Source organism: Mastigoproctus giganteus, chromosome 10 (assembly GCF_048544385.1).
Source record: "Mastigoproctus giganteus isolate SK-2022 chromosome 10, ASM4854438v1, whole genome shotgun sequence".
Lineage (NCBI taxonomy): Eukaryota > Metazoa > Arthropoda > Arachnida > Uropygi > Thelyphonidae > Mastigoproctus > Mastigoproctus giganteus.
Window position 1 is genome coordinate 53,106,479 of NC_143584.1, and position 26,918 is coordinate 53,133,396.

General features: G+C 38.4%; 1 protein-coding gene across 2 annotated transcripts in view; it reads left to right on the top strand.

The window, feature by feature from the left end:
• The window catches only part of LOC150079033 (twitchin-like), a 2,795,346-nt gene that overhangs the window by 2,023,686 nt on the left and 744,742 nt on the right, over positions 1–26,918 (top strand). For both annotated transcript variants that reach the window (XM_090382361.1, XM_090382360.1), the window contains 2 exons: positions 720–838; positions 18,084–18,249. In XM_090382361.1, the coding sequence (XP_090238487.1) occupies positions 720–838; positions 18,084–18,249 (285 nt within the window). The remainder of the gene's footprint in view (positions 1–719; positions 839–18,083; positions 18,250–26,918) is intronic.

A 26,918-nucleotide genomic window follows, 5' to 3' on the forward strand; every position in this document is an offset into this window, starting at 1 on the left:
TGGAACAAACTTCCATCTGTCATTGTGGAAGTTGACAGCTTAAATAAATTCAAGGCTGAACTAGACAAACTTTTGGAGTGAATAGATGAGTGAAACGGGAAGGTGTTTTTTTTTTTTTTTTTTTTTTTTTGGCTGATGCTATAAAAGCTTGCTTTTTTGCATCACATGCCTCTACTAATGCTAACATACCATTGTAATGAAAAATAGTGTTTCAGTGCACAACAAACTAGAACTATTTTTGGCCAGACACGATGGAGTAACAAAAACAATGTTGTGTAGCCTTACAAGCCCCCCCTCCCAACTTAAACTTAAACAAAGTGAACAACAATATAAATAAGAGAAAAAGAAATAGCACATACAAGACTAAAACCTTTTTATACCTTCTTACGAAGGTATAAAAAAAAAGTAAAAACTACTTATCTCCAACCAGTAAGCCACCAGGATTAAATATTTTATTTCAGGGCCTCTCAGGTGACAGATGCTACTGTATTGTTATGAATTTTATGTTAAGTCACACTAGTTTCTCATGGATATTTTTGGGAAACCATCTTTTTTCCATATATGGGATGCAGAGGATGGGGGAATCAAAAATATACATACTACTGAAATTCATATTTTATAATAGTCATGTAAATATCATTTATTTCCTTTTGGAAATAAATATTTACAAATTTTGAATTTTGAATATAGAATTTTTACATTTTGATATATCTTTACAGGTGCACCAAAACTGGACACATCATTTTCTATGAGAGACATCGTAGTGCCTGCAGGAGAGCAATTTACTATCAGTGTCCCTTATACTGGATCACCTGCACCTCATGCTTCATGGACTATTGTATTAAATCTTTCTTCTTTATGTGAAATTATTTATTTTAGTTCATTTAGTTTACTTCAATTAAAAGTTTATAGCCTCACTCAGACTTTTCACACAATTTCCACGTTTCCTTTATGTACATGACAGAAAATTATACTGTTATTATCATCGTCATAATCATTTATTTTCCTCCATTCTTTGTGATAAAAAATTTAATAATAGTTTAGCCCTCAAGAATAGTAAAAGTACTGTATATAGTTAATTTTTATGAAAAAAGAAAGAAAACTGTACCATTATCATTATCATCATCATTTGTTTTTTCTCCATTTTTTGTGCTAAAAAACATACACTGGTGTGCAAAACTTAAAGATCAACACTATTTCTAAAGGTTACAACCACAAAATCTTTACTTAAGGTACTCTTTACTGATAAGAGTAGATTCAGTCTCTGCAGCGAAATCTGGACATCAGCTAATCTGGCAAGAGGTTGGCACATGGTATCACCCCACAAACATCACTGAAAGGGATTGATATGGCAGTCAAGGTATTCTTGTCTCGGGAGGCATTATCTTGGAAGGACGTACACAACTCCAGATACTGGAAGGCGGTACTGTAACCAGTGCTCACTACTGTACTGAGGTAATCTTTCCGCATGTGCGTCTCTTCCATTGACCCCAAGTTCGTGTTTATGGATGGTAATGCCACACCCCATCGCACTGCAGCTGTTGATCTGCATTTGGAAAGTGAGGACATTGTTCGGATGGATTGGCCTGCCTGTTCCCTTGATCTAAATCCCATCGAACACATATGGGACACTCTGGGGAGATGCTTAGCAGCACGTCCACACCCACCAGAAAATGTTCACCAGCTGAAGATGGCGCTGACAGAGGAATGGATGATGTTACTGCAAGAACTTATCAACAACATTGTTCTAAGTATGGACAGGTGGTACAAAGCCTGCATCGATAGTAGGGATGGCCATATCTCCTACTGAGGACCACCTCTTCCCTTTGTTCCATCTTTGGCAGTGATGCATCTGTATCATGACAGCCAGTGCTATGTTGGGGTAAAATTTTTCTCAGTGTGATCTGTGCTTATTAACAGGAGAGACTGCTTCTACAGGGATTGGATACAATTAAATAGAAAGGATGCAAGAATATTTGTGGATGCTATCAAGGCAGCGTTAGATGGGTCGAAAACTGCTAGCTTGGGGGGGGGAATTCGTAGACTAATGTATTAATAGTAGTTGCAGGCAGAGACAAAAGTGATTCTTGCACTGCTTCTATTGGAATAAGCAGGAGCCTGGAAAACAAGGTGCTGGGGATTTCCCGGACTGCTGAGAGTTATCATGGAACAAGTAAATACATGGGCTGTGTTCGGATAACCAAGAGTAAGAACAGGTGCATGTATACTTACAGGTACACCAATACTAGGAGTATAGTAAATAAATTTGATGAATTTGCGGTACTGGTCAAGACACTGAAGGCAGATATTGTTAGGATATCAGGGACATGGTGTCACAAATATAAGATATAAGGAATGCAGAATAGGAATTCAGGGAATACAATGTGTAAACATAGGAAAGACAGTATTATAATTATTATTATTATTATTAGCCATATGGTGCAAGGAAGCCTGAGGCTTATGCTGCACCAGCTGAAAAAAAAATTACCCTGAGAGAGAGAGAGAGAGAGAGAGAGAGAGAGAGAGAGAGAGAGAGAACAAGAGTCAGAAGTAGAAGGGAATCACCAAGAAAGAGAAGAATGATGATATCCAGCTCAGGACCCTGGGCCAAGCCCATAATCACCAGATGTGAGCCTCTGGGGTAGAAAGGGAGGTGGGGTTATGTTGTTAGTTAAGAAACACATAAAATCTAAGGAAGTGCATCCATCTGACATGGGCGTACAGTGTAATGTTGAGTAAGTTTGGTAAAGCACTGGGAAAGAAAAATTGAGAGTAGAAGTGTGTTGTAGGCCTGAAAATTCTGATGAGTACAATGAACAGTGATACAGAGCAATAGATCAAGCCAGAAAATCAGAATGGCTTATAATGGGAGATTTTAACTTCTCAGATATTGACTGGAACTTGTGGGTTGGTTACTCACACACTAGCAAGACTTTTTTGGATTTATTGAATGGTTGTTTTCTACAGCAGCATGTTTGAGAGGCAACTAGAGGGAGTAACACCCTTGATCTGATTATCAGCAGAAATTATTCGGGCATTAAGAATCTGCAGATAAAGGAACCACTAGGTGGCAGTGATCACGGTGTACTGATGAGGGATTTACTGAAAAATGTAACCACCATCAGGGGTAAAGGGGAAGGGTTTTTGTTTCCTAAAGGTGACTACAGTGGTCTCAGACAGCTTTTAAATTCTGTACCGTCGAACTGATGATGTTACCAACAGCGAATTGTAAATGGGGAGCATTCAAAGAAGTAATCTTGGAAACTACTAGGCTTTTCATACCAACTAAGAAATATTGTTCAAGGTATAAATATTGTTAGGCAAAAATGGATGTCAGATGAACTGATGCGACTTGTGGCAGAGAAGAAAAAAGCATTGGATGCATATGAATTATCAGGTGACACAGAAGACTATGATAAATATAAGCTAGTCTGTAATCATGTCACAAAGGAGGTCAGGAAATGAAGGCAAATGATTATGAGAAATATTTGGCAAAGGATTGAAAGAAAAACAGCAAAGACTTCTTTACTTATGTAAACTCAAGAAGGAAGAGGATGTATCAAGATTGGTCCACTTGACATTGACGGTTCAATTGTATTTATAAACCTGCTGAGGTAGCTGACAAACTGAATGAGTACTTTGCATCTACATTCACACATGAGGAAGGCTGGGAAGTGGAGTCCAGAAGCATAACAAACTCTGGCAGGGGAGCTCAATGATTTTGTAATAACTGAGAGAAATTGTTGAAATTGAACATAAGAAACTGGGGTGGATGGAATCTATCCAGTTATATTAAAGGAGACAGCAAGGGAAGTAAGCAAGCCCTTAGCCATAATTATGAGACCTTCCTTGGAGGTACATTTGTAAATATATTGTACTTCCAAATGGAGATACATTTGCAAATGTATCTCCAATTCACAAAGGGGGATCAAAGGGTGACACGAGTAATTACAAACAAACCTGTTAGTTTAACTTCTGTTCCAGGAAAAATAATAGAACCATTGGTTAAAGAAGCAATGCAGGATCATCTAGGCAAGACTGTGGCCCCGGGTGCAAAGCGTTATTGTGATCGAGCAATTCTCTGAGCTATATATATATATAGAGTGTTTTCTCACTGCGACAGGTCTTGTTAATGTCAAAAGTTTTTCTTACGTTTAAAGTAATTTATTGTTAACTTACTCTTATGAATTGTAAGTAAGTTACAGAAAGGAAAACCACCTTTCTTTTTTCTTTCCTTAAAACTAACAAACTAACCTTTTTTTTTTTTTTTTTTTATGTAAACCCCAAACACGAGAGGTATTATGGAAGCCAATTCAGAAGAACAGTGCCCATGGAAGTATCTCTAGAATAGGCATGCAGCAGAAACAGTACGTCTATGAGACAGTGACTGGAGAGACTCTGTTAGAGATGAATCATTAATTAACTTAACTGCCCTCTTCTGAATGGAATCAAGAAGCCTGAGAGAGGTTTTGGGGGCACCTCCCCAGATGTGAGAACAATATTCCATGGCAGGGCGGATTTGCGATTTATACAGAGTGAGCAGCTGTTTTGAAGAAAAGTAATGCTGGGAGCGAAAGAGGAAACCAAGTTTTTTAGATGCAGAGGAAGCAATATTTGTAATGTGCTTGTGCCAAGAGAGATTAGAAGTCAGAGTAATCCCCAAAAGAGATATATCATTTTGCCTAGAAATCGGAGTGTCACTAAAGATAAGCATAGGAGCAGAAGAATCCTTTATGCGAGATATAAGAGAAGACTGAGTTTTAGAAGGGTTGAAATCAACTAAGTTGTCTTTGCCCCACTGGAGAATTACCCGAAGATTGGAATTTAAGGAATTGGTAGCAGATTTTCGAGAAGTTGAAGCTGATTGAGCAGGACAAGGTTTCTCAAAATGGAAAGTGGAATGCAATTTGCTATCATCGGCAAAACTATGGATAGGATTTCCAGTCAATGGAAGAAGGTCATTAATATACAAGAGGAAAAGAGTGGGAGAAAGAATTGAACCTTGGGGGACAACGGCATTAGTGGAGAAGTTAGAAGACAGAGAGCCATCTACCATCACTCTCAGTGAGCGATCAGAGAGAAAACAGGATGACCAATTACTGAAAACAGTTGGCAAACCATAAGATGGAAGCTTGTTTAGAAGACCTTTATGCCAAACACGATCGAAAGCCTTTGAGATGTCAAGAGCAACAACTTGTGTTTCACCGAACTTTTCCATTGAATTAGTCCATAAATGGGTAACATAAGCCAGAATATCACCAGTGGATTGACACTGACGGAATCCATACTGGCGATCGTTGATCAGACGGAAGGTTTCTAGGTAGTTTAAAAGTTGGCGGTTAATTGATTTCTCCATTACTTTAGAAAGAGTAGAAGTAATTGCAATGGGACGATAATTGGATGGGAGGAATTTGTCACCCTTTTTACGAACTGGCTGGATATAAGCAAATTTCCAAGCAGAAGGAAAAACACCTTTGGAATAAGAAAGTGAAAAAAGGCGGCAAAGAATAGAAGTAAGTTCAGGAGCACAGGTTTTGAGAACAAGTGGAGAAATACCATCAGGACCTGGAGCTTTCTTAGCATCAAGATTCGTCAAAATCCTTCTGACATCCTTTTGACAGAAAACCACATTAGGCATTTAATGGAGCGTGTTGGGAATGGTGGGAGGTGTTTACCAAGATCATTAATACATGAGTTGGAAGAAAAATGAGATGCTAGCAAGTCAGCTTTATCCTTAGCTGAAGTGACAACAGAACCATCTGGTTTGGACAGAGGTGGGAGCAGAGATGGGCAAAAGTTGCGGCCAATAGCTTTGCCAAGAGACCAGAATGCTCAACTACCATTAGGGCAAGAAGCAAGTTTTCTAGTCTTAGCCTGTTCAAACTCTAGTTTGGACTGATTAATAACTGCTTTACAATTGTTGCGGGCTTTGGTGTAGGCTGAAAATGAAACTGGAGAATTAGAAACAAACCAATTACGATATGCAAAATTCTTCTCTTGAACAGCCTTAGCACATTTATTGGAAAACCAAGGTTTATTTAAAGGTCGAGATTTTAAAGTGGAGTGTGGGATAAAGGATTCAATTCCTGCAAGAATAATTTCACTGACACGATCTGAGCAAACGTTGACATGAGAAGTTTTGAAACAGTAATCCGACCAAGGAAAAGAAGAAAAGAAGTCTCGTAGGCCATCCCATTTTGCATTCTTGTAATGCCAAACAACACGAGGTTGGGAATAGCCATGAGATAAAGGTTCCATTGGAGAAGAGACAATCACCAGGTTGTGATCTGAAGTGCTTAAAGGACCTCTCACATCGACCATGTACTTAGAAGGATTGTTTGTGAGAAAAAGATCAAGCGTATTGGCTGTATGATTAGGATTGTCCGGTATTCTTGTAGGTAAATGAACAATCTGTGCAAGGTCATTAGTAATTGCAAAAGCCTCAACATCTCGACCAGCTGGGTCGGTGTGACTAGAAAACGGAAGCCAGCTGGAGCTGTGAACATTAAAATTACCTCCCTGTTTGGAAAGTTGGACTGGAGAAAGTCAAGTTGCAAAGAGAGGAAGTCAAAGAGCTCCAAGTGATTAGGGGATCCGGAAAAGGTGCCCCCGCATTTAGCCCCCGGTACATTTTGCCCTCCCACCCCGCATTTCGCCCCCAGTAGATAATGAATAGGCTATAGAAATGTAAATAATACACCTAATTTTTTATTAATTCTAATTTATTTTGTTTTAATAGAATGAATCAATCAAAGGTAAAGATAATCAAATCAAAGATAATCAATCATAGAATAAATGAACATTATTATTGTTTAAAACTCGAAGTTGTATGCAATGCCTCTAAGGTAATCAAATCACATTACGATTTTGAAAATCTTGGACTATTCTTTTGATTCTAACAGAAATTGCAGCATACTTCTTGTTCCATCAGAAAACCACTCCTGGCTACACGCCAATAACTGAAGATTGTTACTAGTGGAAAAATAAGCATGCGACTCAGGAGCAGTTCGTCCTGAGAATCATACATTAAAAACTGTTTAATAGATTTGATAATTGAGAGCTATTAAGTGCTCGATAATTCCTATATTCTATTATATTATAAATCAACAGGGATTACCTTTATTTTAGATATAGGAAGCTTCTTTTTCAACTTTCCTAGTCCAACTCGCTAATAATTCTTGAGGATGGCGATATCAATTTTGCAAAACAGGTGGGACATCTTCCCCACTGTCAGAACCATAGTGTTCAGACCGTGCGGTCTCAACAATGAGAGCTCAAGACTTCTGTCTTCAAACACCATACCTCTGGCAGCAAGGAAACCATTACATGGATTGGCATAAAATTAGATTTTTAAAGGTCTAAACTGTTTAATAAATATGGATCGATTATTTCTTTTGGTCCTGTAGCTGGACTTTAGAGTTAAATTCAGGGGTCTAATAAAATTGGATATGGGGGGGGGGATTATTCTTTACATTCTTTAAGTCGGACTAGAACTTTTCGGGTGTCATGTTCACAGGAATAGAGCAACTCACAATTAATCATTGATATCGCCATCCTCAAGAATTATTAGTGAGTTGGACTAGGAGAGTTGGAAAAGAAGCTTCCTATATCTAAAATATAGGTAATCCCTGTTGATTTATAATATAATTAAAAACTGTTGTACATTGCCATCGATAATAATTTCTTGATAATTTTGTGGAATTACTAGGTCCTGGAGATTGCTCGGTAAAGCAGGAGTACCATTGTTGCATCGAACATGACGAATGGTTCGTTTAAGTGAATCGTTTTTAGGAAGTAATGCCGTGACATTGGTATGAGCCTCTGCAATAACTGATGCAACAATTTGCTGTGGCCGTTCGTTCATGGTTGTTGCATGTTGCTGTATTTGACCAATTAATTGCAATGCTTCTGACCTTGCAGCTTGAGCTGCATGGTTATGTTTAGTTACGTCTTTCACAACGGGGCCTTCCAAACCCTCTGTCCAAACACGGCCTTTGCTGGTGGAACGTTTTTGAATTGAGCAAGAGTCCACTCTGTATCTTACTTCTCTGTGGAGGTGGCGAAAACAGCAAATGCGCTCTGTCGACTGCACCACGAAATGTGAGAAGAGCCAGATGCAGGAACTTTTATTGTTTGAATTTAGACAAATCAGAACAAGATTCACTTGTTACTGAAAAGACTCCTATAAGATTAGTTACTGTTCCCTCCCCCATGTCCGTCACTAACCACATGACTATCGCCCTCGTGGTTGAGTATGTATTCTTTCCATTGTGAAAGGATTAACAGTTCCAGTTAATTCTTTCACAATGGAAAGAGAACCCTGAAGACATACAAAAGGGGAGAAATTAGTTTAAAAGCTACGTGACAGTTTGTACACGAATGTCATTTTGAAAATTTGTTCGGAAAAGTTAGAGTTATCGGAAGTTCAGTTCGAGTAATCGAGAGAGTTTAACATGGAATCTCCACTAAAGGGGCTGGGACTTCAATAAAAATTCGAGTTATCGAGAGTTGACTGTACAGTATTTACATTTCTGTAGCCTACTCATTATCTACTGGGGGCGAAATGTGCCGGAGGCGAAATGCGGGGGGCCACTTTTCCGTAAACCAGTGATTAGTGGAGTTGGGAGAATGGTAGAGACAACAGATGAATTTGACACAGTGAGGTATATAGATTTTAAGCCAGAGAAGATCAAAGAGAGGAGATTCCAAATTGCCAAGTCTCTGACAGGTAATATCAGAACTGACATATGCACAAGTACCACCTTTGAGGCGAAGGGAATCATACAGCGAATAATTTGGGCATCTGAGAAGAGCAGTAGTTGAATCAACCGATAACTGAGATTCTGTCAGAAAAAGTACATGGGGTTTGGCAGACTTCAAGTGGAAATGGACATTGTTTGGTCACTACACTGCTTGGTCACTCTAGCGGCACTGCTCCTGCCTCCCTGTGGCGGGGCCGGTAACCTTGTCAGATAAGGTTCTCTGCCAAGGGCTAAAAGGAGCTAACATGGATCACGAAGACTGTTATCCATCTGTTGAGCCTCATGCCTCAACCTGTTCAAGGACAGACCAAACTGACTTTGACACTTCCCATCCTAAGAGACAAAGAACTGAAGGATCCAATAAAGAATCATCTCTGTTTCTTATAATATATTCCCGAACAAGTCAACTGATAGGTGCACTTTCTCCATTTGTTATCCAGAAATGTCTCGAGAATGCTCCGAACCACCTAAAATGGTGAAAAGGCGCTGCTTCAGAGATCTACTTATAAAGGCTATGAATAGTAGGCACTCTGAAGCCCTACTAAGAATCTCAAACTTTGCGAATACTCCAGTCACAGTAACTCCATATGCCACCCTAAATTCATCCAAAGGAGTGCTGTCTGAGTGGGACTTAATAAATGTTACTGAAGAGGAATTAGTCCAAGAGCCACAAGACCAAAAAGTCATATAGGCAAAGCGAATTAAAATAAAAAAAGATGGTGAACTGGTTCCGACACGCAGTGTTATATTGACCTTTTCAACACCAATCCTTCCAGCTACAGTTACGGCTGGATATCTGAACTGCCATATCCGACCTTATATCCCCAATCCCCTCAGGTGCTTCAAGTGCCAAAAATTTGGCCATGCTTAAACAGTGTGTAGAGGGGTTTCAGTGTGCCCCAACTGTGGATCCAAGGAACACACACAGACAGACTGCCCAGCAAAAACACCAGTATGCCCAAACTGTAAGGATTGCCATCCAGCTTACTCAAAAGTCTGAAACCTGGAAAACAGGAAAGAAGATACAGAAATACAAAATAGAAAACAAAGTGACTTATCAAGAAGCAAGGAAACAAGTTTTGCTCACAATACCGAAACTCTCATATGCAGCTGCAACACAAAAATACAAATCAGAAGGAACTCAAGCTGAAGTGTCCATGCCACCAGCTACATCCATTTCTGACTGGGCTCAGGCTGTTCTAGCAAGTCCGCAGAAGTCCCTAAAGAACAAGTAAAAGACCAAGCAAATAATACCCCAGTCACCGTACCACCAACTATTACTTCATCACATTCAGATACTGAGAGTCTGAGAAATCTTAAACTGCAAAAGTCTCTAACCGCAGATATGGAAACTGATGGCACCACTAACAATGAGGAAAAACATTCTTAGAAATACATTCTGAGGAAGACATGGATACTGCACGACCCACTTTCCCGAGAAAAGATAAAATAAAATTGGAACGCCATAAACAGATTGGCTCTAAAAAACAGTCAGAAATACTTTCTACTTCAAAAGCTAAATAATGGATCAGTTGGTTCAATGAAATTGTAGAGGCGTTCGTAGCAACATAGACGATATTCATGATTTGATAAGTCATCATCATCCAGTAGGTATCTGTCTACAAGAAACAAATCTCTCTCCACAAGTGACACTTTCAGTTAAAAACTATACCTTGTTCAGGCAAGACAGGAACACTACCCATGGGTCACATAGTGGTGTTGCTATATTCATTTACAGTAAAATCCCATCCAGACGCATTCCTGTACAAACCATTTTAGAAGTAGTTGCAGTATGCCTTGCTCTTGGCACAACACTTACTCTTGTATCCATATATATTTCACCAAATCAGGACTGCTCGATAACTGAACTAGATGATCTTATCCTACAACTACCCTCTCCTTTCTGCATATTGGGTGATTTTAATGATTTTAATTAGGAGCATTAGTTATGGGTATCTTTACATACAAACAACTGGGGACGCACGATAGAGGCTTTTCTTGTAAAGCATAATCTCACACTGCTGAACACAGGCTCTCACACTTATGGACACCTCCGTAGCCAGGTGGGAAGGAGCAGCAGTGGGTAGCACACGCTTCTTGATTAAACCGGGGTTCGAGCCCGTCACCACCAAATACAGAGGATGCAGAAAGGTCAGGGAATGACCACCGCATATTCCCGGAGCAATATGGCCTTAGTTGCTAATGCTCCTAAAAACCAAATAACAAATAACAAACCCACACTTATGTCCATTTTCCAACAGGCTCAACCTCTGCTATAGATATGTCATTATAGATATGACCATTTTCCTATAATCTCTAAGCTCTGCACGAGACGAAACTTACCAGTAAGTGGTCGAACTAAATGGAAATTCTCAAAAGCTGACTGGAATAAATATGCATCTAGCATTACACTAGATGATGATATTATCCAACCTCACTCCATAGATGATGCCGTTAAACACATCACAGAACAAATGTTGGCGGCAGCCGCTACTACCATTCCTGAAACCTCGATTAAAGGATCCAAACACAAAAATTACTGGTGGAATTCGGCTTGTAACACTGCTAAGGGAGAAAAGAACACGGCATAGAATCAGTTCCAAAAAAATCCAACCACTGCCAATCTGATTATCTACAAGAAACTTAATGCCCAGGCCCATTACATCCAGCAAAAAGCTAAAAAAGAAACTTGGATTCGTTTTGCTTCATCTGTCACTAAAGACACAAGTGCAAGACTGATCTGGTGGAAAATAAGATGCCTTAGTGGAAAGTCTCCATCAGTTCCTTCCTGAGAATATTGCGAACATCCTTGCGGAATCTTTTGCTCACCATTCTGCATCAACCACATATGATCCAACTTTCCTAAAAGCCAAATCAATAGCTGAAAATTATAAAATAAATTTCAGAACGAAATCAGCCCTCTCTTACAATGAACCACTTACCATGTATGAATTAGAAGAACCTTTAAAAAAATCAGCCAATAGTGCACCTGGTCCAGACGGCATATACTACCTAATGTTAAAGAATCTAAATGAGAAGACTTGTTACTCTCTCCTAAAACTTTTCAGTAGAATATTTGTTTCAAATTACTTTCCCATTTCCTGGCAACATTCTGTAGTTCTACCCATTCCAAAACCAGGAAAAGACCAATCAGACCCGCATAATTACAGACCAATCTCACTTACTAGCTGCTTAGGTAAGACTCTGGAAAAATTAGTACATAGTCGCCTCACCTGGTATCTGGAAACTCAAACTACTGTGAACAACGATCAGTTTGGATTTCGTAAAAACAGATCTACCTTAGACCTTATGATAATGGCTGAGGCAAATGTGTGAAATAAATTCATAAAAAACGAACATTTGGTTATGGTTAGCTTATATATAGAGAAAGCCTTTGAAACCACGTGGCGTCATGGCATCCTTCGTGACCTACATGCTCTAGGACTAAGAGGACGTTTACCAGCATTAATTCAGAGCTTTCTCGAATATTGAACTTTCCAGGTCCATTATCGAGGTACACTCTCCAAAATCTCCATACAGGAGGAAGGAGTCCCACAAGGGTCAATCCTCGGTGCCACACTTTTCGCAGTTAGAATACACACTCTAACAACGACCATCCCGAATTCAGTAGAAACTTATCTTTATACCGACGACCTCACTATATCCAGTCATTCACAAAATATGTACTCTATTGAAAGGCAACTCCAACTATCAATAAATAAAATACAAATGTGGATGTTACAAAATGGTTACAGACTGTCACCACAGAAAACTGTCGCTATACACTTCTGCATGAAACGAAACTGCACCTTGATCCTCAATTGCGCCTGGGAAATCATGCTATTCCAGTCAATGACAATATTAGATTCTTATGTTTAATATTGGATAAGAAATTAAACTTCCTGAAACACATGCAGCATGTACGAACTATTTGTATGAAGAAAATGAATATCCTTAGAGTGCTTTCTGCGATGTCATGTGGAGCTGACCGGCTCCCTTCTTCACCTGTGTAAAACTATAATCCGATCCAGACTAAACTATGGTGCACCCGTGTATGACTCAGCTAGAAAATCAGCATTACAGTCCCTAAATACCATTCAACACAATGCATTTAGAATAGCTCTAGGTGCCTTCCGAACGTCACCAGTCCAGAATCTTTATATTGATGCACATGAACCTCCATTATTTTTTTGAAGACAGATGCTGCTGCTTACGTATGCAGCCAAACTTCGGAGTATGCCCAAAGTTTGGCTGCATACATAAGCAGCAGCATCTGGCCTTACATGTTTACTCTGTCTTTCCAAAATTTCTACAGAAATAAACCAAATGAAAATAAACCTGCTGGAATCAGATTGAATTATGTTGCACAGAATTCGAGTGTCCCACTAGATAATATCCACCCGGACACCAGAGAAATGGAGCCTCCATGATCCACTTTCAAACCTTTATCTGATGAATTTTTTTCAAAAGTAGGGAAAAGAGGCGTTGGACAATCAAAATATACAGCAGTTACATTCAACTTATGCATCAGCAAACACACACTGTCTGCAAATATATACTGATGGATCCAAATGTGATACAGTAGGTGCTGCAGTAGTTCTTTCCACTTGTGCAATCTCTGAAAAACTTTTCCCAAGTTTCAGTATTTACACCGCTGAACTCCATGCAATAAAAATGACTATCGAACACCTCAACAACAGGTCTAATGAAAAGATAATAATCTATACCGATTCCTTGAGTGCAGTAACTTCTTTACAACATAAATGTCCAAACTCTCATCCTATTCTGAAAGAAATCAGAGCACAGTTAATTAATCTCACATAGCATAACACAGAGGTAAGGTTCTGCTGGATTCCTGGGTGTGCTGGAATCCAGGGAAATGGGAAAGCAGATCAAGCAGCAAAAAATCCAGTCAACCCCATGTCTTCACTTGCCTCATTTCCTTATATGGACTGCAAACTCATCAAAAAACAGTTATGTATTGACCAATGGGCATCAGTATGGCAGACCTATAATAAACTTTTCGAAATAAAGAAAAAGCCATAATACTGGAAATCTAGTTCACGATTAAACAGACGAGAAGAGGTTGTCCTTGCAAGGACATGCGTTGGGCATTCCCATTTCACCCACCTCCACTTGTTGACAGGTGATGAACCTCCACACTGTCATCATTGTTCCGCCCTACTTACAGTGAAACACATTCTCCTCGAGTGTCCTTACAATCAAACAAATTTTAATCGGTTAAACCCAAAACAATTCATTAGAGATGAACCATATTCTCAGTGATGATGCAAATTTATCTGATTTATTTAATTTTTTTTAACAAATTCATTTATATGAACATATCTGACATAAGACTGGAAAAAAAAAAAAAAAAAAAAACATTGGCAGAATTACTGTGACAGGCACAATTTGGCCTCAGCTGCCCTTCTGCCAATAAACTTCCATTTAAACCAACCAACCAGACAAGACTGCAGTTATAGTTCAGACACAGCAATGGTTCGTTAACGGGAAGTCTTGTTGGACAAATTTGTTTGGATACTATGATGTGCTCACCAAGGAACTGGATGCAAAGAATAATTTTGATATCATATACTTTGATTTTAGGAAACCTTTTGATACTGTTGCACACAGAAGACTACTGTACAAATTGGAACAGTATGGCATTAAGGGAAAATTGCTACAATGGATAAAAGGTAAAAGAATGGTTGAGTGGGATGTTGTTGTTGTTTTGGTTTTTAGGAGCATTAGCGACTATGGCCATATTGCTCCGTGATATGCGGTGGTCATTCCCTGACCTTTCCGCATCTTCCGTATTTGGTGGTGACGGGCTCGAACCCCGGTCTAATCAAGAAGCATGTGATATGCACTACTGCTCCTTCCCACCTGGCTACGGAGGCACCCAGGTTGAGTGGGAGAAGACATAGTGGTTATCAGTGGCCACTGCTCTTCATGGACTAATGTTATTAGTGGAGTTCCTCAGAGTTTGCTGTTGGGCCCATTGTTGTTTTCGGTATTTATTAGTGATATTGATGAAGGTATATCATGTTTAATGTCTAAGTTGAGCTGGCAACTGAAGTTTAACATTGAAAAATGTAAAAAAAAAAAAAAAAAAAGGTAAAGTGCAGCCATTATCAACCCACTGCAGGATGGAAGCCTCCTAAACAATTCATGCTGAGGGAAAATGGACCATAATCTGCCATGCTGGTCCAGTGCAGGTTGGCAGATCGATCGTATTCAGCAGTCAGGGGCTTGAACCCCAGTCTACTCAAAGAGCGTGTGCTACAGCACTCCCGCTCCTGACCATTCGGCTACGGAGGCCTTTTGACAAATGTAAAGTACTGCAATGGGTAGCATTAACCACAGAGTAATGTATCAACTAGGTGGTACTACACTCAGGGTAGTAGAGAATGAAAAGGACCTGTAGGTAATTGCGCATTCAGATATGACGTTTTCTGAGCAATGCAAAAAGGCTGCAAGAGTAGCTCATGGTGTCTTGTCAATGATATACAGGAACTTTGCTAGAGAGATAAGGGGGTGATTGTCTCCTTGTACAAGACAGTGGTCAGCCCACACCTTGAGTACTGTATACAGGTCTGGAGGCCTCATTTTAGGGAAGATGTCAAGCTGCTGGAACAAGTACAGAGAAGGGTAACGAAATTGGTGAGTGGAACAAAGGGTTGGTGTTACCAAACAAGGCTTAAGTTCTTCACATTGCAGCTTTTGGAGAACTAGGCACCTGCGAGATGATCTTATTGAGGTGTTTAAGGCCTTGAATGGATTGGATTGAGCAAGCTCAATACCAATGGAATTCTCCCTCTTGCTCAGATTACTCACCTGAAGAGGCATAAATTCAAACTGAGGAAAGAAAATTGTGAATAGATGTGCAGAAATTGGCCCTTAGCCAGCAGTTGGGCATTCCCATTTCACCCACCTCCACTTGTTGACAGGTGATGAACCTCCACACTGTCATCATTGTTCCGCCCTACTTACTGTTGTTTGGAACAAATTTCCATCTGTTGTAGTGGAGGTCAGTAACTTAAATAAGTTTAAGGCAGAACTAAACAAACATTTGGAGTTAAATGGGAAGGGTTTTTTTTATTTTATTTTATTTTATTATTTTTTTGTTTTTACTGATGCTATATAAGCTTGCTTTCTTGCATCATATTCCTCCACTAATGCTAATCTCTTTATTTGCAGCTCTATTCAGAATACCTAACTGAACATTCCGATTTCTTGCTTGTTTACAAAGGCAGAATCATGAGTAAGACTGCTGCTGTCTTTCTAGACACTACTATATCTAAGCAGATTCTCTCTGAATGCAGATATTCACTGCAGAGCTGGATGCTAGAGTTAGCCTTGTTTCACATCTGAACTTTCCAGTATCAATGGAAACATACAGATTATGCACTTGAGGGGACATAAATTCAAATTGAGGAAAGATAGTTGTAGAATAGATATGTGGAAATTTTCTTTTAGCCAGTGAGAAGTTGATTGCTGGAACAAACTTACATGTCATTATGGAAGTTGATAGCTTAAATATATTCAAGGAAGAACTGGACAGACTTTTGGGGTGAATGGATATGTGAAATCGGAATTTTTTTTTTTTTTTTTCTTTTTTGGTTGATGCATGTTTTCTTAAATAGTATGCTACTATTAATGCTAATCATGAACTGCTCTACCAATCTTAACATTATCTGTAAATTTTGACATTGTGCTTCTAAATTTTATTCATTGATAATGAATAACACATTTAAACCTTTATCAATATCATTTAACAAAATCAGAAACAACAGTGGTCCCAATTCCAAACCTTGGGAAACTACTTCTTAGTTAACTCTATCTTTAAAAATTTGATAGCTAGTCATTCTTTCCAAGTTCATCTAGTATCTGCTCTCTCTCCCTCTCAGCACGTTTGTCAAACTTTAAAAACTTTTTACCCTATCATTCTTTCCAAGTTTGTTTAGGTTCCACTTTCTCTTGACTCTTTTGCCAAAAGAAGGGAATACCTAAAGGATCAGCTTTATATGTTTTATGCTTTTTGCCATTAACATGAATTCCATTACTAAACTTCTTCCAACTATACACAGTGTTCTCTATGCCAATGACTTTAGCTTACAAAAAGACACTGATTACAAAACTCTGTGCAATGGCCAGTGGCTTCAGCCCGAACCTGAATTCAGGCTAGATAAAATGCTATTCCAGTAGTACTGGAGACAAAATTCTTGGGAGAGATATTCGACAAAAGCTGATATTTCTTTGATATCTTCATCAGTTGCACACACAACTGTGACCCTCTCGTGCATGAAAAGGTCAAATATCCTCCATGCTGCTCTCTCGTCTATTTCATGGGTTGCAGATTGATACATCTTAGTTCATTTGTATCATACCCTTGTGTGATCAAACTTATATTATAGGTCCCAAGTATATGGATCTGCCATAAACGGTTTTCCAATGGCTTGATCCCATCCACCATCAAGCTATTTGTATTGCTACCATTAATTTACATCATGTGTGTGGAAGCAAATGAGCCTTCTTTATTGCTTCAGTGGAAGCAGCTATTTCTATAATATGCGAAATCCATTCTAAACTACTCCACAAGGACACATGTTTTTGAGCCATGCAAGGAAAATCTTTATAACACTGGTCAGTCTTCCAATCATCCTTTTGGTATTTGTATCCAAGAGCTACTCAGAGATTTAAATATGGTAGACAAATTTGTCCCATAACTAAGACAGTCCCTTCACCCTGGCATTCTTGCATTCCAGCATGTAAATTCTCCCTTAATCCTTAACCAGGCACAAAAAATTTCTAATAAAGCAATGTGACCAGTAGAGTTAAGGAAGAAGTGGCCTGATTATTAGAAGGAATGAGCAAAAAGAATAGTTATTTAAGATAAAATGAATAAAATTTACCCACTGCTTTGAATGTTCCTTCTAATAATTTTTACCTCTTGGAAAAAAAAAAATCCTTTGGGTTTCTTAGACTCATTGCCTAATACAGAATTAGCATCTTGAAGAAGACCAGCACTCCATCTGCCTTCAGTTGTACTAGCATAATGAGATGGACATTACGAATTTTTAATAAAATGATAAAAGTAATAATAAGAATGTACTGTGATGTGTAATTACTTTACACATTACTTTAAATTAATTTGTTCATAGCATAAATGTAAAACGTTGCTTTATATTTTTTTATCTTTTGTTTTGCATTAGTGATAGTTAAAAGATTTATATTTATAACTAAAGTGATGTAAAATAAATATGAGTATTTTGAAGGATTGTTATTCTTTAATTGCGATTTTTGCCTTTTGTCTTCTAGAATGGTAAAGATTTAATTCCAGACAATCGGGTGAGCTCTGAAGTAAATACAGAATTTACTGTTCTAACTAATAAGTGTGCCAAACGGGATGACACTGGCAAATATACCTTAAAGTTGGTAAATCCTCAGGGGTATGATACAGCTTCTTGCAGAGTAACAGTTGTAGGTAAGAAGTGTTCCTTTATGTATATATATTATTTTTTCTTTAGTTTTTTTTAGTTGTGATTATAATAGTCCCCATCGTGACATTATTATACTCACCAGCCACTTGGTCACTAAGTTCATTCTTTAGGAGTTAAACTTTCTGTTTATACTCTGGAATGGCTATGTCCATCAGAGTGGTTTAAAGTTAGCAGTTTTGAGAAGGATATACTATTTTACTGTATTTAGTAGTAACATGGGATCAAAAAGTTTTCAGCTCAAAACACATGTATTATTGCACAGCTGTGGCCCCTAGTACCATGTGTTTTCTGATGATCAATCATTTTCCAGTGGGAATTAAAAATAATCTCCATCGAATTTATTCTGTATCCTTCTTGAAGAGAATTTAAGGTCAAATTTAATAAAAGCCTAAAGAAAAAAAAAAAAAAAGTAACCACAGGTATAGAAAGAAAACTACCTTCTATTTCATTCTTTTTTTCTATGTAACACACTAACCACTATCAACCACATGGTCTCTAGGTCACACTGCTCCTGCCTTCAAATGGCAAAACAGGAAAAGTCTTCTTGCCCAGTGCCAAATGGAGCAACTTTGGACAGCACCTAATAACTCAGTCATGTGGGGCAACAAACCCAACCCAAACCACTAAACAATATGATGAAGAACTCGTCTGTTTTTCTGCCAAGTATCAGAAGATGAACATTGTACAAAACTGTACCCCACTGTTTCTTATATTGCACTCCCTTAGTGACCAACCTAAAAGCAAATTGTCCCCCATTTTTCATCAAGAAATGTTTTTTAAATGTGTGAACTCTCCATTTGGCAGATGGTTAAAATCAGATGATTTACTTGTAGATGTGGTTAGCCAATGTGGCCTTAAATTTTTTTTTTTTACGATCTCTATGTTTGACATAGTTCCTGTAAGAGTACCTCCACTCGCTACACTAAACGTGTCAAAAAAAAAGTAACAGTCAAATGGGTAAACTTAACACATCAGATGAGGAACATAACTGAAACTGAATGATTCAGTTTATACCAATGTGCAATCATAATCTACACTCTAGTGTAGATTATGCTGCACATTGTGTAGTCTACACTTTAAGTGTAGATTACTGCCACTAAGTGACAGTAATCACAATGTACTGATGTAGGATTTACTTAAAGACATAACTACTGTCAAGCATAAAGGGAAGGGCTTTTCCTATTGACTACATTGGTCTCAGAGAGTTTTAAATTCTGTGCAATGGTATCAACTGATAATGTTACCAACAGCAAATTCTAAATGGGAAGCATTCAGGGAAGTAATCATAGAAACTACTTGGCTTTTCATACTAACTAAGAAATACTCTTCAAGGCATAGACCTAAATGGAGGTCAGATGAACTGATGAGACTTGTGGCAGAGAAGAAAAATACATGGAATGCATATGAAAGGGATTAAAAAAAAATTGTATTCTCCTAGAAGTAGTTGTGATAGAAAGTTGAAATTTGTTTGATACCTTGAAATATCTATAGCAACCATGCAAACTTTGGTTTTGATCTCTGACAATTCATTTTTTTCTTTGCAGCACTGAATAAAGTGAAGTGCCATAATGGATAAAGCAGAATACAGATAGGTGATTTGGTTCCTCCTTCTGCACGGATGTTTAACTGATTCTTTGGATGTTTTCCCTTCTGCAAGGAAAAACACCCAAAACTATACACAAAAAATGGTCACTGTTTATGGAGAATACTACCCAGATTGTAGTGTAGATTATGATTGCACATTGGTATAAACAGTTCAAATGTGGAAGAACCTCAGTGCATGATGAAAAAATCCCAGGATATCCAGAAACCATTCTAACAGAAGAGAGTGTTGCGAAGATCACCAGATTAGCATCAAAGAAATAGCTGCAGAGCTCCAAATTAGTGTAGGGACATCATCCATTAGTAGTTGCATATGAGTCAAGTGTCTGCTAGATGGATTCCCAGACTTTTGACTAGAAGAAGGAAAGTGCACATGAAATGTTGTTGATGTACCAGGAAAAGCAAGAGAAGTTTTTTTTAACACATAGTTATCATGGGTGAAACTTGGATCCATCACTACAATACTGAAATGGAAAAAAATGTCAAAACAATGGAAGCATGTTGGATCACCATCTCCCAGAAAGGCAGTACTTAACTAGTCCTTGCCAGTACTTAACTGCACCTTTGTGCAATTAAGTACTGGCAAGGTGATGCTGTCAGATTTTTGGGATCAACATGGTATAATGATAACAGATTACCTTCAAAAGGGCTGTACTGTGATGGTGAAGTATTATTCCAACCTCATCGTAAAGCTACTTGCTGCTATAAAGGAAAAAAGATGGGGAAAGCTGTCTAAAGATCTATGCCTGCTCCAAGATAATGCCTCTGCACATACTCACATGCTGCAGTGAGGTGTGCCCACGAATGTGGGTTTGAAATATTGATGAAGCCTGCTTATTCCCTAACCTTGGATTTCTTCCTCTTTTTTTGTCCTGAAGTGGTTTAGAAAATAATCAGGAGACTTCTACAAAACTGGCTGCAGAAGTGTATTAAGAGGTGGGAAAAATGTGTAATATTCTTTGGTGAATACATTGAAAAAGTGTAATACATGGTGTTTGTTTCGACTTTCTATCACAACTACTTCTGGGTGAATACAAATCTTTTTTTGAAACCCCCCCCTCATGTAAAGTATCATGCGATATAGAAGCCTATGGTAGACAAACTAGTCTGTAATCAAGTCACAAAGGAGGTTAGGCATGCTAAGGCAGATTATGAGAAGTCTCTGGCAAAGAATGCAAAGAAAAGCAGCAAAGACTTCTTTACTTGTATTAACAGTAAAAGGAAGGAGTTGAATCATATTGACTCAGTGACTTGATGTCGGTGGTTTAACTGTTGATGATCCTGCTTGGGTTGGTAACAAAACTGAATGGGTATTTTGCTTCTGTATTTACACATGGGAAATTCTTTAGGGAAATGGATGCCAGAAGTTTATTAAATTCTAACATTCTAAATGATTTTTTGATAAATGAGAGGAGAGTGGAAGAAAAACTGTTGAAGCTAAACATAAAAGTCTCACCTGGAATAGATAGGATCTATTCAATTATATTAAGGGAGGCAGCAAATGAGGTAAGCAAACCCAACCAAAAGGTGACAGGAATAATTACATGCCTGTTAACTTAAATTCTGAATGCAAAGATTCTCTCTCATAATTATGGCTGATGGAAGAATCCCATCAGCATTGAGCATGCTCAAACCATTCAAGGCTTTATACACTTCAATCAGATCACTTTGCAGGTGCCTAGTCTCCAGACACTGTAATTTGCAAAACTTAAGCCTTTCTTCATAAGAGCAACCCCTTGTTCCACTCACTAATCTTGTTGCCCTTCTCTGTACTCGTTCCAACAGCTCTACATCCTTCTTAAAATGACCATTGCCTTATACAAGGGGATAATCACCTCCTTATCCCTTAATAAATCATGGATTTATTAAGGGTTACTGCATCACATTGCAATGCAGTAACAAGTCACTTAAGTCTAATAAGGAAAGACAGTTTTCTGTTTATTTGAGCAATAACTTTACTGACCTAGTAAACAGTTAAAGCCACTTGATCATTCAGTGGCACTGATTCGAAGGAGCAAAATGGATTCCACAAATCAAAATTATGACCTAAATCTAAGTTTGGTGGACAATATGATATCAACAGCTTGGGCATAGTAAAAATACAAATACTGATGGAGGTCCAAGCCCATCAAGGAATCATCCTAGCAAAAAGAAAAATGGTCCATCCAGTTTTATTTTTTCTAATAATACACTCAAAAAATGATAAGGCATATAGGCAAATTGTCTACATTCCTATTTCAGAAATGACTAGCAATTGCAGCCAGTTCTCCAAAAGGGATTTGATGACTTAGTGGAAATGACTACCAACAACAGTCTAAAAATAAATAAATAAATAAATAAGATCTTTATTGTAAGGTTCACCGGTACACACTGGTACCACGATTCTACAATACCCTTCACAGCATCATGCCAGGGGTTAACAAGTGGCAGAGATAACCTCACCAGGTGTAGGAAGATTAAATTATAGCCAGATTATATATATAAATAAAAAAATAAAATAAAATAAAAAAATCTTATAGCAGATAATATTGACTTGGAAGGAAAACTGATACAAAATATAAATAACTAAAATAATACAAATTGCGATAACAGAAGATAGTTTCCTTGAGCCGATTTTCCAAAAAACTGATAAAAATCAAATCCATTGGTGCCAAAATAAACTTTGCAAAAGGTGTCATTATTGCATATGGAAGTGTAAATCCAACATAAATTCCAAGATCAAGGAATCACCCATGCAAAAAAAAAAAAAAAAAATGTTCAAATGATATTAGTATTAGCAGTGGAAAATGACAAGAAAGCAAGCTTATAAATCATAAGTCAAAACACAAATTCCCACATCACTTGTCCATGCTCTTTAATAATTTGTCTAGTTCTTCCTTGAATTTATTCAACCTGGCTACTTCCACAACACCAAATAGAAATATATTCCAACAATCATCCACCCACTAGCTAAAGGCAAACCTCTGCAAATCTGTCCTACAACCATCATTCCTCAATTTGAATTTATGCCCCCCTCTTTTGTATGTAATCCGAGCAACAGGAAGAATGCCATCAGCATTGAGCTTCCTCGATCCATTTAAAGCCTTAAACATCTCATTCAGATCACCTCACATTTGCTTAGTCTCCCTCCAGATACCATAATTTGCAGAACTCAACTCTTTTTGATAAGACTACCCTTCCACCAATCTCATTGTCCTCCTCTGCACCCATTCCAGCAGATCTACATCCGTCCTAAAACAAGGCCTCCAGACAAGTATGTAGTACTGAAGGTGCAGCTTAACATTGCCTTGTACAATGGGATAATCACCTCCTTATCCCTACTATCAAAGTTTCTGTGTATTACTAAGAAAACCACATGAGCTGTCCTGGCACTCTTTCCGAATGTTTTGAACATTCAAACATATCACCCTCTCCTAGACTGGAAGGTGGCATATCATATAGACTTGTTAAACACTGTTCACTAACTTGTCATGGTCAGTGTAGCAATAATACTAAGTGGTAGATGATTCTCATCAACCGGTGCAATACCACCACTTTGATTATTGGAGGCTTGAAGTGGGGGGGGGATTCCAGAGCTTTGTTCTGGCAACTCCCATCTCTTCCATCAGGCAGTATGATGTCTTTTGAGGTTATGATGGATGTCACAGCAAGATCCTAGCATATAATCTCGTTGATTCTACTCTGCCAAATTGTAACTGGAAGGAGTCGAGTAGTGTGTATGTGGGGGCATTGTTGTTATGTCAAGGAGCAGGGTATAATCTTACCATCTGTACGCCATGTCCAAAAATTTAATTACTTCATACAGCATGTCCACCCTACCTTTTCCTACTACTGAATACACCCTGTATTGTCAAACTAACAGAACAAATTTATCTAAAAAAAGATCTAAACCTCCCAAACATTTGTTCCTTGTTCATTTCACAAATATACATGGTCTCAGTTCTAATCTAAATGATGTCCATTTCCATCTACAGTCTGCCAAATCTCATTTACTTTTTCTGACAGAAACCCAGTTACCACTGAAGAGGCCTCTGGAGTCGGGAACACTATAATTCATCTATAATGCTACTACTGACTCAAATCAATAAAATACCTTTATTAAATACACTGACTGTATAAACTGTATATTAAAATAAAATAAAATAAAACAAAATAAGATGATATTATAACAAGAATGAAAAATAAGATATGAAAAATATAAAAGCACTAAAAAAAATGTTTAAAATTACTAAAAACTACTAAAACTGTAGCTTTTGGCAGCAGCGGCCGCCTTCATCAGCAATAATGGTTGCTTCATCACCAGGTATGCAACACGAACTATGGCACTTGTGTTCAGTCCACTTCCCATGCACTGGAACCGGAAATGGCACTGGAACAAACCATTCCAAAATGTTCATCTCTCCCTAGGATAAGAGCTTCAGAGAGGATAAGAGCTTCAGTGTATAAATATGACAGCCCTTATCCCTTTTAAGTCTCTAGTGTACAGACGAACATATCCTTAGACTCTCTAACCATTTCCGGTTAAAAAAACCATGCGCTTTATCTACAATCATGGCTTCTTTATCATAATACCATGCCCAGTTTCCCAGGCATGTTCAGCCCAGTTTCCCAGGAATGTGAGCCTTAAACTTATTTAGGCTATCAACTTCCACGACAAGGGATGGAAGTCTGTTCCACCTACCAACCACCCGCTGGCTAAAGGCAAATTTCCGCACATCTATCCTACATCTGTCTTTCCTCAATTTGAATTTATGCCCTCTCAGGTGATTATTCTGAGCAAGAGGAAGAATCCCATCAGCATTGAGCATGCTCAAACCATTCAAGGCTTTGTACACCTCTATCAGATCACCTCGCTGGTGCCTAGTTTCCAGACACTGTAATTCGCAAAACTTAAGCCTTTCTTCGTAAGAGCACCCCTTTGTCCCATTCACCAATCTTGTTGCCCTTCTCTGTACTCGTTCCAGCAGCTCTACATCCTTCTTGAAATGAGGCCTCCAGGCCTGTATACAGTACTCTAGGTGTGGCCTGACCATTGCCTTATACAAGGGAATAATCACCTCCTTATCCCTGCTAGAAAAATTCCTATATATCATTGACAATACACCATGAGCTACTCTTGCAGCCCGTCTGCACTGCTCAGAGAACTTCATATCTGCCTGCACAACCACCCCCAGGTCCCTTTCATTCTCTACCACTGTCAGTGTAGTACCACAGAGTTGATACGTTGCTCTGGGGTTGCTGTTTCCCATATGTAGTACTTTACATTTGTCAATGTTAAACTTCATTTGCCACCTCGAAGCCCATCTGCTCAACCTTTCCAAATCCTGTTGCAGCAGCATAGTGTCAGTAGTGTCCTTGACAACCCTGCCAACCTTCGTATCGTCTGCAAACTCGGACATTAAGCCTGATATACCATCATCAATATCATTTATAAATACAGAAAACAATAAAGGACCCAATACTGAACCCTGAGGGACTCCACTAATAACATTAGTCCACGATGAGCAGTGTCCATTGATTACCACTCTCTGTCTTCTCCCCCTCAACCACCCCTTTATCCATAGCAGCAATTTGCCTCCAATGCCAAACTGCTCCAATTTGTGCAGCAGTCTTCCATGTGCAACAGTATCAAAAGCCTTTCTAAGATCCAAGTATATAATATCAAAGTTATTCCCTGCATCCAGTTCTTTTGTGACTGCATCATAGTATCCAATCAAATTGGTCAGGCAAGACTTCCCCTTAACAAAACCATGCTGTGTCCTAGCTATAACTGAAGTCTTGTCTAGATGATCCTGCAGTGCTTCTTTAACCAGTGTCTCCATTAATTTTCCGGGAACAGAAGTTAAACTCACAGGTCTATAATTACTTGTGTCAGCCTTTGATCCTCCTTTGTGAATTGGGGTCACATTTGCACATCTCCAGTCCATGGGTACCTCCCCTGAGTCCAAGGAAGCTCTCATAATTATGGCTAAGGGTTTGCTTATTTCCTTTGCTGCCTCCTTTAATATAACTAGATAGATCCCATCCACCCCAGGTGCCTTTCTTGTGTTTATCTTCAACAATTTCTCCTCCACTTTGCTCTCAGTTATTACAAGATTCTCTAGCTTACTGCTAGAGTTGAATACACCTCTGGCATTCCCCTCGCTGAATAACTCCTCATAACTCCTCTCGCTGAATAACTCCTCACTTCTCCTTTTCTGCCCATTCGATCATATTTCCTGAATGAACTAACTCTGGCCATACATTTTTCCACACGCATTTAACATTGAGGTTTTTACTTCTTTCAGTGACAAAGCTATAATTCTAATACAGTTCACAATTGAGAAATGTTTCCATGCTTCCATTACTTCAATAGATTTGGAATAAATTTTTTTGCAAAATCCATTGTAACGATTTTCTGATGTAATGAGTTTTAAAGGTTGATATAATGCCTTGATCTAATGGCTGAATGAAAGAAGTTGTATTAATCCAGTACAACTGTGGTGGTAGGAACATAACTTCAACGTTTGGATGACTTAAATCTTTTGGATGGCCTGGTGTGCTATTCAATAGTAATAAAACTTTGAAATCTAGATTTTTCCACAAGGTCAATAGCATAGAATGTAACATGGGAATTTCCCAACAAAATAAAATACAGGGATTTCTGAATAATTTTTTTTTTGACTAGCGAGTCAACAGCAGAGATTCAAAAAGAGTTGAAATGTTGAAAAATTACATCCAATGTAACAGCAGGGTTTTTTCCCCTGCACAAAAGCTCAAAAATACCCTGTTACACGAGGTTTAAGCAAATTCTCTAACCGCGTTAGAGTGAATCCTTGTTATATAAGTACCGTATTGTGTGAGGTTTGCCTTAATTTATCAATCGTGTTAGAGCGAAACCCTGTTGTAGAAGTACCGTGTTATACGGTGGTTGCCTGTATATCAGAATATATATAATTTGAACAAATAATGTTTATTTTATATAATTTCTAAACAATATTCATTAGAACAAAATTTCATTTCTGCACAATGATTTCTGCATCCCCACCCCTAAGAAGTTTGTTGTAACAGG